Genomic DNA, 14,429 nt, shown 5'->3' on the forward strand with positions numbered 1-14,429 from the left:
CCAGCTCTTGCCCACTTGCTACCTGCCATGTGAAGGGAGCTAGGAAAACTTGGATACCTCAGGTCATACCAGGAGGCCTGGCAAACTTGGGGCCTTCCGTGCTGCAGTTCCAATAGGTACCAACCACTGCTGCCAATTTACTATGCTGCTTTAGCCTTTGCACCAAAGGTAGGCAACCTGTGTGTGTCTACACGTCTGACAATCATCCATGGAAGCCCTCCTCCACCTGGAATATTCTTAAGAGTCCTGTATTTCAGTCATGTGCATACCAGGACTTTAGGATGGCACAATCAGGGTGAATTAAATCACTCTGTTGGCCTAGCACAATACACCCACTTTTAAAAAAGAGCCTGACTTTTTGCAGCTAAAAAACTGATGGGAAAGGCATTGAAAAGTGTGGAACAAATAATGGGAAGACGTGTAAACACCCTAGAATCATAGAGTTGGAAGAGACCACAAGGGCCATCGAGTCCAACCCCCTGCCAAGCAGGAAACACCATCAGAGCACTCCTGACATATGGTTGTCAAGCCTCTGCTTAAAGACCTCCAAAGAAGGAGACTCCTTGGCAGCAAATTCCACTGTCGAACAGCTCTTACTGTCAGGAAGTTCTTCCTAATGTTTAGGTGGAATCTTCTTTCTTGTAGTTTAGATCCATTGCTCTGTGTCCGTTTCTCTGGAGCAGCAGAAAACAACCTTTCTCCCTCCTCTATATGACATCCTTTTATATATTTGAACATGGCTATCATATCACCCCTTAACCTCCTCTTCTCCATGCAATCAGTTAATAGAGGATGGATCCTCCATGTCATGTAACTTCCCTGTAAACGAATAAAAATTAATGCTCAATAAAGACCAGGTTTGGGGTCACATTCACACCATACAGTCAGACCATGTGATCCCCCCCCCCCCGGGAATCTTAGGAATTGCAGTTTGTTAAGGATGCAGCTCTGTGGTGGATGAACTGTGGTTCTTTGAGGGAAGCCATGTGTTTAATATATAGTTTTCAATGTAAGATATGGATGTGACCCCATAGCCCAACCACCACATAAGCTTCATGCAAGCAAATCAGGACGAAGGCTGAATAAACAGGGCTTCTGGAAGAACACCCAGGCTGGAACATCATCTGCCTTATGCCAGATCAAACTGTCTACAACCAGCGCAGTCTTCTCTCTTCTGCCTGGCAGTGCCTCTTCAGAGAAAGACCATCCCGCTTCTTTTCATTGGAGACACCAGATTTTGAATCTCTTCCCCACTCCTCACTCACCACCAACCACAATGTTTTTTGTTTGTTTGAGGAAGGCAGGGGTGGTGCGTCCCATTTTGCTGCCTAAGGTAAAATGGGAAGATGCTACCTGAGGTAAAACGTGAAGGGGCCAGCTGAGGCGAAACAGGAAGGTGCCGCCCCCCACCCCCACCCCCCGGTCAAAATATGGCTCTATAAAGCTGAAATAAATAATATGGCTCTATAAAGCTGAAATAAATACAGAAAAGAGATGGAGCCTGCAAAACTGTACCCATGGAAAAAAAACATGTTTTATTACCAGAGCTGCTGGGATTACAGGGCAAGAGCCTGGGGAGACAATTCTGAGGAGGAGAGTCTCCAATACATACATAAAAAGGTAAAGGTACCCCTGCCCGTACGTGCCAGTCTTGACAGACTCTAGGGTTGTGCGCTCATCTCACTCTATAGGCCGGGAGCCAGCGCTGTCCGCAGACACTTCCGGGTCACGTGGCCAGTGTGACGAAGCTACTCTGGCGAGCCAGAGCCGCACATGGAAACGCCGTTTACCTTCCCGCTAGTAAGCGGTCCCTATTTATCTACTTGCACCCGGGGGTGCTTTCAAACTGCTAGGTTGGCAGGCGCTGGGACCGAACTACGGGAGCGCACCCCGCCGCAGGGATTCGAACCGCCGACCATGTGATTGGCAAGTCCTAGGCGCTGAGGTTTTACCCACAGCACCACCCGCGTCCTGCGTTCAAGCAATACATAGGCAGAGGAAATAATAGCAATAACCAAAACTAGAAGAAGAGGGGTCATTAACTGTTTATTCTGATAAGCTCAATACACTTTGGTCAGGAAAACTGTTTTTAGCTCAAAGAGCCATACAGAGGGTTGTCCAATGCTAGTCCTATTTCACAGTAGACCCACTAAAATGAATGGGGCTAAATTAGTCATGCCCAATCATTTCAATGGGTCTACGCTGAGTAGGACTGGGTTGGATATTCTTTTGCACTGCTTTTCGGGCACTGCTTCCAGCTTTCCCTCTCCTCTTTCTCTTTTTAACTTTCAAAAGACAGGGTGGTTTCAAAAAGGGTTCTTCCTGCTTGCGATTCCCCATGCTGTGAGTTGAACCATCCACACACCTCAGTGTTTATACCTCCATTTAACAGATGTGCAGTCTGAGCCCCAGAGCAAATGCCAAGCCCAGCTAGTGGGTTAACTTTCCCCGCCTCTGGGTTAATAAAATTACAAAACTGAATTAATACTCCAGGACAACAAAGGCAGGCTCTTGTGTGCTTCTTGAACTCCTTAAAAAACCAGGCCAGCCAGGCAGCCTCAGACAAGCTCTAAGTCGGGGTGAGGAATCTGTGGCTCTCCAACCATTGGAGGACTCCCAACTCCCATCAGCCTCAGTCAGCACAGCCAATGCTTAGGGATGATGGAAGTTGGGAGTCAAACAGCAACACTGGCAGGGCCCTAATTGCACACATACAAACATGCCGCAGCTGTAAGCAAAGCTCTGCTCTCATGTGGGACCCGCTTCCTCATCAGACAACTCTGGGTCAGCACAGCAGTAAGAGTGCCGGTTTCAGCTATATGACCCTGCTTCAAAAGTCAGGCTGTCCAAATGCTGCCAGTGAACATGTGAAAGTGTTCCTAGGACCTCTTTCGCAATTTTGACAAGCAAAGGGGCTCGCAGGATACAGCAGAGCTGCCCGGGGCTTCTGGGAGTAGTAATCCACAGCGACGGCAGGGCACTGTACTAGGGGAGGCCGAACTGAAGGAAAACATGGTCCAAAGAGCTGAAAGGGGAGTGAGATTGGTGGTGGCAGAGAGATGGAATTGAAGGAGGTGGAGGAGGAAGGGGAAGAGGAAAAAGTGTGTCAACAAAAAAAGGCTGCAGTGCAACCAGAGGTAGCCAATATGGCACCTTGCAGCTGCTGTTGGGACTCTAGCTCCCATCAGCCCCCAATGGTTCAGGGATGGCAGGAGATGTAGCCTAACAACATCTGGAAGGGCCACAGGTTCGCCATCTGTACTCCAAGACATCCCCTACAGCATTTGAGAGATGGAGGAAGACCTGTTTGGACAAGGCCTCCCTTCCGGAGAAGGGATGGGGAACCTGGTGCCCTTCACTTTGGGGTGGAGTCGCAACCACTGGATGGCCAATGGTTATGGGATGGTGGGGGTGAGTGTGACAACACCTGGAGAGCATCTTGCTGGCTACCCCAGATTTAGGCTCTTTACTGGGGTAGCCAAGAGGACATTGGGGCACTGATCTAAGTATTCCAAAAGGCTGGAACAGAGCAGCATTGTTTGTGGTGCCTCTGGCTTTGAGTCCCTTTGGTCCATACCCAGACTGGGACATAGTTGATGAGGGTAGCAGCCAAGTCCCTCTGCCCTTCCTAGCATCTGCTGCTGGTGTCTGCTAGTTATTGTGGGCTGGGCTGCCCCAGGGATGTGTTGCTGTTCAATAAAAATGATTTGGTGGGAAAAAACCCACACACGTTGCTGCTGTCAAGAGTGCCTGCAGGATTTCCTGTGTCCTCCTTCCTCCTTGCCACCTTCATGCAGATTTCTTCGCAGTCTTCCGGTTCTTCCATGTGATGGTGGCTATGAACGTTCCTAGCGAAACACAAAGGGAGGGAAATCTGTTTTAAGGCACTGCTGGGCTGCCCTGAGCAACGTCAGACTCTCGGCCATCAAGTTATTCAAGAAACAAAGCTGTTCTACGGCAATAGAACCATTGGTGCATTGGAAGAACTCTTCTCTATATATCGAAGTGAGGAAGGAACCTCATTTCCATGCCCCCTTGGCTTTACATTGCGCATTTCAGGTTATGTGAAAGGAAGAACAGGCAATACAAATAAGACTGTTTTTGCTGAGAAGCCAGTTCCATCAGGCACCTCCCTCGAGCGATTGTCATCTTCCAGCAACCATTCCATCAGGCTGCAGCAGAGGGAAAGAAGGTAAGTGGGGCTACTCCATTGGCTCTGCAAAGAGACCAGCAATTTCTGACTCCTTTCCTTGAACAGTTTCCCATTCCAGTCGGTTGTGGTGAGATACTGCCCAAGCAGGATTACCTCCCCCTGCCTTCTTCAGGGTTTGGGTACACCAAACAGTTTCTAGTAAGAACTTGCTGGCATGCCTGAACCAGGCAGGATTTAACTCTCCGGTCACCAGCTGATGTGCTATTCAATCCTGCTTTCTGCAGCCGTGTCTCTACCTGCCCCACTCCTGATCTCACATGCGACGTCAGGTGTGGGGCAAGTGGGCATGGATTGGGGCTTGTGGGCCAAATGGGGAGGCTGGATGTTTCCCACCCCTGAACTACTACCTGTGTTTGTTTTAATCTCCTCGTTCTTTCTGTGACATGCCTTTTAGATTGTTGGCTGGGGCTGATGGAAGCTGTAGTGCAATGAGATCTGGAGGCTTGGTGTGTGTCCCCCCTTATTATTTTTTTACAGCTTTTAAATTTTGTATCATTTGCTGGCCAGAGAATGTTAATTATTGGGCAGTACACCCATATTATGAATCAATACAGAGATTCCTTGCTAAGTTCTCATCACAAGTTTCCATCTGTAAAAAACACAACACAACATGAAGACACGAAGATTTGACTTACCTATAAAGAGCAGCAACACAAGCCCCGCAACCACAGGGATGATCACCGAATACTCTCGTGGCAAAAAATACTTGTGAATCAGGTGGTCAACTTCAATGAAGGGCTGAAGGAACAGGTGCATACCTCAGTGAGTGCAAATGGGGAAAGGTTTCTGCCTGTACCCTCAGCAGTAGATCAGATTCCAACACCCCTCCACCTTTTTGTACAGAGAGTTTGTAGGGGTCTCAAAGGGACCACAAACGCAATGGTTAGGGAGCTTATGCTTTGCATCTGGAATTTCTGGATTCAACCCCTGAAACCTCCAGTAAATAGGATCACAGAGCAGGCGACGGGAAAGACTTTCTTACAGAAGTTCTGTAGCTAAGTGGCAGACCATCTGCTTGAAATGCAGAAGGCCACAAGTTCAATCGACAGCATCTCCTCGTAGGGCTGGAAAAGTCCCCAATCTAAAATCTAGGGACCCACTGCTGGTCAGTGTTAACAATACTGAGCTAGATGGGCTATTTGTGTGACTTTGAACAAGGCAGCTTCTTATGTTCCTCTTTGGGAAGGTTTGTGGCTCAGTGTTGGAGCATCTGCTTGGCATGCAGAAGGTCCCAGGTTTAATCTCCAGCATCTCTTGGTAAGACAGGGGGAAATTCCCGCCCAAAACCTTGGGAGAGCTGCTATCACGATTGTGCCACAATTGAATTTGCAAGAACCGGTGTTGTGCCATGGTTCAAGTGAGACTAGGGAGCGGGATTTAAACCCACACTCAGTCACAGTGCTTACAAAGTGGTGGTGGTTCAATCACTATTGTTCTGCCTAACCTCCCTCACAGGCTTGTTGCGAGGATAAGCTGGGGATGTGGAGAATATTACAGAGCACCTTGAGCTCCTTAGAGCAAAAGTGGAGAACTGTTTTCAGCACAGGGGCAACATTCCTATCTGAGCATCCTAAGAGGCACATGCTAATGGTGAGTGAGGCCAGAGGCAAAAGTGGGCCAACCAAGGAATGTAACATTTCACCCTTGTAAAGGTAAAGGGACCCCTGACGATTAGGTCAAGTCGTGGCCGACTCTGGGGTTGCGGCGCTCATCTCGCTTTACTGGCCGAGGGAGCCGGCGTACAGCTTCCGGGTCATGTGGCCAGCATGACTAAGCCGCTTCTGGTGAACCACAGCAGCACACGGAAACACCGTTTACCTTCCCGCCAGAGCGGTACCTATTTATCTACTTGCACTTGATGTGCTTTCGAACTGCTAGATTGGCAGGAGCAGGGACCGAGCAACGGGAGCTCACCCCGTCGCAAGGATTCAAACCACCGACCTTCTGATCAGCAAGTCCTAGGCTCTGTGGTTTAACCTACAGCGCCACCCTTGTACAGCAAGTTAATTTCTGCGCACACACCTCTCTACCTTCCATTCAGGCAGGTGATGGGTGAGCTCTGGGGGACAGTTCTGAGGGCCAAATAGAAAGGCCTTAAGGGCCACATTCCACCCCCAGGACTCAGTTTTCCTACCCTTGCCTTGGAGGAAAGGCTGGGTATAAATGTACTAAAATAAGATTTTTTAAAAACAATAATAAATAACATACCAGAATGATAATCCAGACAGTATAGTAAGCAAAGAGAATGAGACTGAAGGCTACCAAGCCATACCCAACCAACTGGTCAGTAGCAGTGGCCTAAAACAAAGCCAGAGGTAGAAGAAAAATTAGGGTCATCTCAATGAAAGGCAGTCAAGATATAACATACACCAGCATATACACCATTTACTCAACATAGAACTTCCAAGTGGTTTACAGAACACAATGTAAAACATTCGTTAACAAAATACTGATAAAAGGCAAACATTAAAGACAAGCTCACATAAAACGTTACAAAAATATGAAGAAAATCAGAAATTTAAATGTTATGCTATTTGTGCTAGGTTATTTTTAGCAGGGGGTTGAAACGGTTGATTTTTTTTAACTGATTTAAACTGTTCAAAATTATTGTTATACTGTTAGAATTGTATATTATTTTAACTCCGTGCAAACAACCCTGAGGACTTTTTTTTTAACCCTTGCTTCTTCTTTCTTTAAGTAAACGATTTTCAAAAGAGAGTAGATTGCATTAAAGAATAATATATTGAAACCCAATACTTGACGTTATGCTGTATAGATTGAAAACAGATCAAACCAATGCATCGTTCCACAGTTGTCCATGAGAATCGACCCGTGTCGTATAACAAGGTCCAACACCCCCCACCCCACCCCACCCAAGGGCAGTGCGGTGTTCTCTTCGCAGCGCCGCCAGCTTATTCATAAAACTTATGTGCCCTATCATCGTGTGACAACCATGCTTCGGAGAGGTCCTGAGAAAGGTCCGTTGGAGAGCGCTGCTCTCTGGCTGCAGATGGTTCTAGTCCAGCCTTTCTCAAGCTGTGGGTCCCCAGATGTTGTCGGACTACAACTCCCATCACCCCTAGCTAGCAAGGACAGAGCTCGGGGATGATGGGAGTTGTAGTCCAACAACATCTGGCGACCCACAGCTTGAGAACCACAAGAAAACAAATAAGGGAGGCGGCCTCCCCAGCAACGCCCAGCCCCCCCAATCTGAGTCCCGACGAAAGAGAGGCAGCAAAACGCCCTTTCCCCGCAGCGAGACCCTCAACCAGCGGGGAGGGAAAGGGACTCACCATAGTAAGCGCGGCTAGTCCGGTCTCTCCCTTTCCAAGGCGGGTTGACGGGTTCACTTCCGGCCAGACTGTCCAACCAGAACTCAGGACGTAAGACAAGCGCCGGAAGAGAGCACCCAACCATAGAGATAGGAAAATCAGGAAAGGCTATACTAGCGAGTGACTTTCGGGAACGTCGAAACCGCACCATAGACTTATTGAATAATCAGACGGAACCACGGACACCATATTTTTTATTTTTCGAAAGAATATTTATTTCATTCTAAGTGGCAGGCTGTTCACATTACCAGTGGAGGGAGCTGTGACTGGGGAGGAGGGGGCAAGTGTCCCTCCCCCCAAAAGCATCAAGAACAGGGACCGTCAAAGAAAAAACCCTTTCCCAACCACATACTGTTTTGTGTGAAATGTTCCGTTGCAGTCCTGCAAATGTCTTCCTAGAGGTAAAAACCCTGATTAGTTGAATGGGGCTTTCTGTCCTATAAGTGAGCCTGGGCCTTAGGGAGCTTCCTTACACCCAGTCAGCTCGTCCTCTCTTTCAAATCAGAACCAGTGCAGGCAGTGAAGGTCCTGTGTGAGTGTCTGAAGGAGGTTGGAGGATGGATGGAGGTTAACGGATTGAGGTTGAATCCTGAAAAGACAGAAGTACTGTTTTGGGGGGACAGGGGGCGGGTGGGTATGGAGGACTCCCTGGTCCTGAATGGGGTAACTGTGCCCCTGAAGGACCAGGTGCGCAGCCTGGGAGTCATTTTGGACTCACAGCTGTCCATGGAGGCTCAGGTCAATTCTGTGTCCAGGGCAGCTGTTTACCAGCTCCATCTGGTACGTAGGCTGAGACCCTACCTGCCCACGGACTGTCTTACCAGAGTGGTGCATGCCCTGGTTATCTCCCACTTGGACTCCAATGCACTCTACGTGGGGCTACCTTTGAAGGTGACCCAGAAACTACAACTAATCCAGAATGCAGCAGCTAGACTGGTGATTTGGAGTGGCTGCCGAGACCACATAACACCGGTCCTGAAAGACCTACATTGGCTTCCAGTACATTTCCAGGCACAATTCAAAGTGTTGGTGCTGACTTTTAAAGCCCTCAATGGCCTTGGACCAGAATACCTGAAGGAGCATCTCCACCCCCACCGTTCAGCCCAGATACTGAGGTCCAGCACCGAGGGTCTTCAGGCAGTTCCGGCACTGTGAGAAGTGAGGTTACAGGGAACCAGACAGAGGGCCTTCTTGGTAGTGGTGCCTGCCCTGTGGAACACCCTCCCATCAGATGTCAAGGAAATAAACAACTATGTGAGTTTTAGAAGATATGAAGGCAACCCTGTTTAGGGAAGTTTATAATGTTTTGTTGGAAGCCACCCAAAACGGCTGGGGAAACCCAGGCAGCTGCCCAAGGCTGCAGGCAGGGGAATTTTCCCAGCCCTCCCTGGAGATGCTGGGAGTAAACCTTCTGCATTTAAAGCAGATGTTTTATCACCACCAATGTCTCACTCACACCCAATACATTTAAAGCACTCTTAATGCTGCTTTTACAGATGGTCATGGAGACTACCAGGAACTGTAAATTCTTCAGGTTGCTGGGAATTAAAACTCCACATGGTCAGCACCCTTAACAAACTAAAGTTCCCAGGATTCCAATGACTCCAGCCAGCCAGCACATTCATCCTCAAGGAATCATCCTCCCCATTGCCTTGCAGTTAAAGCCCTCCAGTTGTTCACCCATGCTCTAGGCCTCCAGATGGGCTCCTGGGTCACTCCTAGCGGTTGTAGCATCTTGCCAGGCAGGGCTCCTGCCTTGCATGGAGTCACTTTTCTCCTCAAGGAAGCTCCTCATGCACTCTGCTCGCAGGTGCTTCCCTTCAGCGAACTGCTAGCCCTGTTGCTGCTCCATTTGGTCAAGCCATTGGCTTTGCTGCTCCATCAGCAAGTTGAACTGCTCCAAGAGTACTTTTTGTTTTCTTCCTCCATTTTGACTTCAGCCATACTTTGTTCTCAGGACTTTTTCCATTAGGAAACACAGATCCCGCTCCTGACACGACCATTTAAGTGGCATAACAGTGCTTTTAAGTGTATAGCGTGAATGTGACCTGAGTTATGACCCATCTCCTCTGGGAATGTAGCCAACCTGCTAACAACTATCCTGGACGCTATTGCAGATATATTCTGCGCACCACTTCTCTTCCTGATTTGAGCACTGGAACACATTTCTGAGTTTGTCCCAACCCTTTCCCTGCCACTCCCTTCATCCACCTCTCTGCCTCAGCCAACTTGTAAATAGCATGCAATACAACTAGACTACACTGTAGGGTTGTCTCAGCCCAATGCCCAACGTAATATATCCAGGAAGACCTGCACGACACAGCTGTCATCAGCCACTGTCCCCCGGACTCAGGCTTCTCCAATATGCAATATGTAATTTTCATTATGGATGTTTATGTTATTTTTGTCCTCTGTAAACCTCTATAAGGAGCTGAATGGTTTTGTATATAAATTAAACAGAAATAACGAAATTTGCATGGGATGTATATTGATGAAAGGTGGGCAACTTTTTCTGTTGAGGGCCGCATTTTCTCAGAGTTAACCTGTCTTATTTGGTGGGGTGGCCCCCCCCCCCATTTTCTTTCTCATTCAATCACTTTTTCTTCAATTTTTTTCTACTTGCTACCTACATTAAATTAAGCCAAGGCCTTAATTGCACCTGAGGGCTGTAGGTTGCCAACCCCCATTTTACTTGAGCAACACCTGAATCAGAGCAGAAAGCTCCCCTCTTTGCTACCATTTGTTTGATGATGGAGAGGCCACGTGGGTGGCTCAATTGCCAGCTTTGTTAAATGGGATTTCCACACTGATTCCTAGCAGCAGCTTTCAATTCCTCTCCAGTGTCGGGGGGCATTTAAAAATGGCTTCTCAGTGTGAACCAGGAAATGTCATAAGCGGAAAATGAGATTGTTCTTTTTATTTTCTGGCTATGTCACTATCAATGAGTGCCTGTCACTCTAACCCAGAGTTTTCCAAACTTTTCGTGTTGGTGACACACTTTTTAGACATGCATCACTTCACAACATAGTAATTCAGTTTTACTAGTAAGCCAGAGGTTAAACTAACCCCTTTCCAGCTCCAGGAGGAGCATGGGGAGCGTTCACGCGTCACACTAACATGTTACAACATGCAGTTTGGAAAGCTCTGCTCTAACCTTTGGGATCGGTGTTTATTGTCCAAATCCAGTTATATTATCAAACAGATATTTCCGGCTATGAGAGTGACATCGGAGAGGGCCAGCTGTGGCGTGCTCTGTGACCCAGTGTCCTGCTGCTTGCACCTTGATGCAAGCTGACAATCTCGGACAATCTGCGGGTCTCCAAGACAGTCCTCCCCCACCCTGGGGAGTCTGCCAGGGCTAATTACCCCCATATCAGCCCTGAATTACCGGCACGGCTGGGGTCTGGTCGTGTGGGAGTCAGCCATTTCCCACCACCAGAAACAGGAAGTCCACAGCATCCTTTTCTTAGTGCTTAAAGGTAAAGGTAAAGGGACCCTTGACCATTAGGTCCAGTCGTGGCCGACTCTGGGGTTGCGGCGCTCATCTCGCTGTTGAATGGTTTCTTTAAATGTAGAGGTTCATCATTGTTCCACTCGATGTGTGTGTCTTTAAGGGGCCAGAGCAAGGGCCAGAGCAAGATAATGAGACCCAGCTTTACAGCTGTGAAACATAGCAGGTGCTGCTGAGTTGTATTTGATTAAGGTGTGTCAGCATTTGGGTGTAGTATATAAGGAGCAGCACCTAGCTCTCCCATTACCCTGGGGATTGGGTTGGTGGTTGGGTCTGGTTTGGTTGTTAATGTATTTAGTGTAAAAGGAGTTTTTGTTTTTCTTATTAAAACCTTGTTTAAGTTATTTTTGAGTCCTTTTTTTTTTTTAATGCATGGTCTCCCCAGCAAGCTTTCCGCTGCGCTACCATACTGCAAACAGCCATCCCGTCGCAGGGATTCAAACCGCCGGCCTTCTGATCAGCAAGTCCTAGGCTTTGTGGTTTAACCCACAGCGCCACCTGCTTACAGACTGTTTAATTATGTGTTTTAGGACCTTTACTGATATCGATATCAAGCTCACCAGTTGGTAGTTACCTGGGTCTTTCCCCCCCTTTTGAAAATGGGAACATTTGCCCACCTCGTCTGCAGGGACCTCACCTGTTCTCCCAAGAGTTCTCAAAGATTATAGACAAGAGGCTCTGAGATTACATCCACAACCTCCTTTGTGATTTCCCTTTTCTTCCATTTCTTATGCATGCCCTTCTTAAATCTCACCTCATCTGCAAGCTCCTTATGCGGCCACACCTGTTTCCTTAGATGCCTCCCACTTTTATTTCTTGTTGGAATTGTCTGCATTTGGACCTTCAATATTTCACCTTTTAAGAAAGTACTGTCTACTGTGCACCTTTCCCCCCATCTCTCCTGTTGGGGAACATCAGGGTGGAATGCAACCCTCCAGGCCTCCCCTCTTTGGTCCAAGGCCATATGCTCAGATTGAGGTGTGTATAACAGTAGCTTTTGCATATACATAGTTAAGTTGCTCTGCCTACTTTGGCATCTGGGCCATGGAAGGCTTCCTCATGATAGATATACAGCCATTTTGCTTAAAGTAATTCCCCACTCTGGTGGCTCCCTGCTTGCAGAATGTTTCCCCCCAGGCGGCTTGCCTGGCACCAGCGCTAGTTAGCATTAGGCACAAGGAAAAAACATTTTTCTCGCCACGTCTTTGTTTATTAATTATTTGCGGCCTCCTTGAGTAGGTGGAATGTTTCACTCCTTTCCTTTAAAAATAGGATTGTCTTTTAGATTTTTGTTGTTCTTTTGTGCCAGTTTAAAATGCATTTGTTTCTATATTGTAAAACTCTTTATATTGTTACCTTGGTAACAATATGCAACAAATTCAATTTAATAAAAATTAATTGCATTGTCGGAATTCCCTCTTTTCAGAACCAAGTAACACAATATTCAATCCACCCAGGCATATTTAAAAACTTTATAAGTGCTATAGGTTTGGAGTATTAGTCTTGATGATATCTGTGGTCCTTTCTAGGCCTATGGTTCTTCATCCAGCAAGGTTTAGAATCTATTAGCAGCAGTTGAACAGTCAGACCAGTTTCTTCTTCATAAGGTACTGGCCTTAGTTAGGTGCCACCATTTACACATCCAAAGACAAATGGGGGTGATTCTCCCCCACCCGCTGGAAGCAACATCACCTTCCAAGGTTTAAGTGCTATTGTCAGTTTGGTGTGTTTTGGCTGATGCTGGAAGATGAAGACAAAGACTCATTTTGCTCTGTGCTGGCACCAAAGCTGTGGCTTGGAGCTTCCCCAGAAACCCAAGGGGGAAACCAGTATCTGTTGAAGTGTTAATACAGCAGGCCCTTCCATCGTATGCTCAGGTTGAATATATGTGTAAACAAAACCATGTATTATAAAGAAGCCAGACTCCATTGACCTTCATCTAAAGGAAACCAAACCCTGGGTAAGTGGGGGAACTCCTGGAGACTCTTACCACTCCAAGACAGGGATACACATCTTTCCTCTCCCTCTTAGAAAATAAGGTAGAAGCAGGAAAAGTGCACTAATAGAATTTGGGATCTCCAGTTTGACTGACTTTTTTTCTAGTATCAGGATATATCTTTACTATGTTGGGCTCTTCTGAGTATTACATAATAAGTGTGGATGGATGTCACAGAATCCTAGCCCCAAAAGACAAATGCAGAAACTTTGTAGAGGGACTTAGGCTTGTCTCCAGCTGTGGAAGAGTTGATGTGCACACTCTCAATAAGATGGGCATCTGCCATGAATGCTTTAGTTGAGATTCCTGCATTGCAGGGGTTGGGTTATATGACCCTCAGGATCCCTTTCAACTCTACAATGCTGTAACTCATTGTACATTAAGAATCCCACTTACAGTGGAATAGTATATATGCCTACTTTAGAAGCAAGTATGTTTATATTTAAATAGCTGTACTCCCGGGTAAGCAGCCCATTCTTTGGCTTAGGATTGCTATGGCGGCGCGGGGGGGGGGGGGGAGAGGTTCTTGTACTTTCTAAACAGCTGTATCTCCACAATCAGGACCAGTAGGACATAGTGGACTTCCCATGGTGAACAGGTAGGTTTGGGGAGCAGAATTAACTGTGCTCCATAATTTTGTTATGGTGCCCATGGTAGTGTTTTGCTGTTATGCCAAACCCCTATGGCAGCCATTTTGTGACTGGACCGAAAACACTCTCAAAATTCAGAATGTGCCCACTGTTCCAAAAACTATCATTAGCTAATATTTATATCTCACTGCTATTCAACTCCCACCTTGCTATTTTCTTTTTGATATACCTGCCCACCAATATGTCACTTCTTGCATTTCGATGAAATGGGCTTATGCCATAACAAATTTGTTTCATATTTTAAAGGTGCCACAAGAATTTCCTTGTTTTCGCTGCAGGAAGCTGAAACACGGCTACCTTCTAAAAATGTTAATGTGGCTTATGGAATTCAATACACTGCCTTCTCAAACTTGGTACCCTCCAGATTCTTTGTAGTGCCTGTGCTATCAGCCCCAAAACTGGTTGGTGAAGGTTGCAACTACCACAGAAAGGGAGGAGACACTGGTGTTTGTTTATAGACATCCATGAGCCAAGGCAGAATGCCAGAAAGGGCAAATCACATGGTTTTCATGAGCTTCCTGGATGGGCATCCTGGAGACATCTGTCTGGTTACTGTAGGAAACAGGAAGCTGGATTAGATGGGCCTGTGGTCTGATCCAGTAGGGCTCTTGTATTCTCAGCAAGTCCAGAGTGCTGTATTTAGAGGTGTTTGCAGCCCATGAATGCCAAAACGCTGAAGACAAAAAGGAAACCCACACAAAAAAAAACAGTCAAGACAGATCAGATG

General features: G+C 47.0%; 1 protein-coding gene across 3 annotated transcripts; it reads right to left on the reverse strand.

The window, feature by feature from the left end:
- Nucleotides 1–2,029: 2,029 nt before the first annotated feature.
- DPM2 (dolichyl-phosphate mannosyltransferase subunit 2, regulatory) lies at nt 2,030–7,644 on the reverse strand. 3 transcript variants are annotated; one of them, XM_028715468.2, is made up of 4 exons: nt 7,507–7,644; nt 6,422–6,511; nt 4,849–4,951; nt 2,030–3,848 (listed from the first exon to the last, which is right to left on the reverse strand). In XM_028715468.2, exons 1-4 carry the CDS (start codon nt 7,507–7,509, stop codon nt 3,790–3,792), a joined length of 255 nt encoding a protein of 84 aa, XP_028571301.1. In that variant the 5' UTR covers nt 7,510–7,644; the 3' UTR covers nt 2,030–3,789. The 3 variants fall into 3 exon arrangements, with proteins under 3 accessions (XP_028571301.1, XP_077778897.1, XP_077778898.1); XM_077922771.1 differs by lacking the exon at nt 7,507–7,644 and adding an exon at nt 7,166–7,210; XM_077922772.1 differs by lacking the exon at nt 7,507–7,644 and adding an exon at nt 7,008–7,159.
- Nucleotides 7,645–14,429: the final 6,785 nt, after the last annotated feature.

The sequence above is a fragment of the Podarcis muralis genome, chromosome Z (assembly GCF_964188315.1).
Source record: "Podarcis muralis chromosome Z, rPodMur119.hap1.1, whole genome shotgun sequence".
Taxonomy (NCBI): Eukaryota; Metazoa; Chordata; class Lepidosauria; order Squamata; family Lacertidae; genus Podarcis; species Podarcis muralis.

Coding starts and splice junctions, on each gene's coding strand:
- DPM2 (XM_077922772.1), bottom strand. CDS start 7,154: ATGATAGGGCACATAAGTTTTATGAATAAGCTGGCGGCGCTGCGAAGA. Junction 4,952..6,421: donor CTGTCTGGATTATCATTCTG/GTATGTTATTTA, acceptor CTGTTCCTTCAG/CCCTTCATTGAAGTTGACCA. Junction 3,849..4,848: donor TGTGTTGCTGCTCTTTATAG/GTAAGTCAAATC, acceptor GTGTTTCGCTAG/GAACGTTCATAGCCACCATC.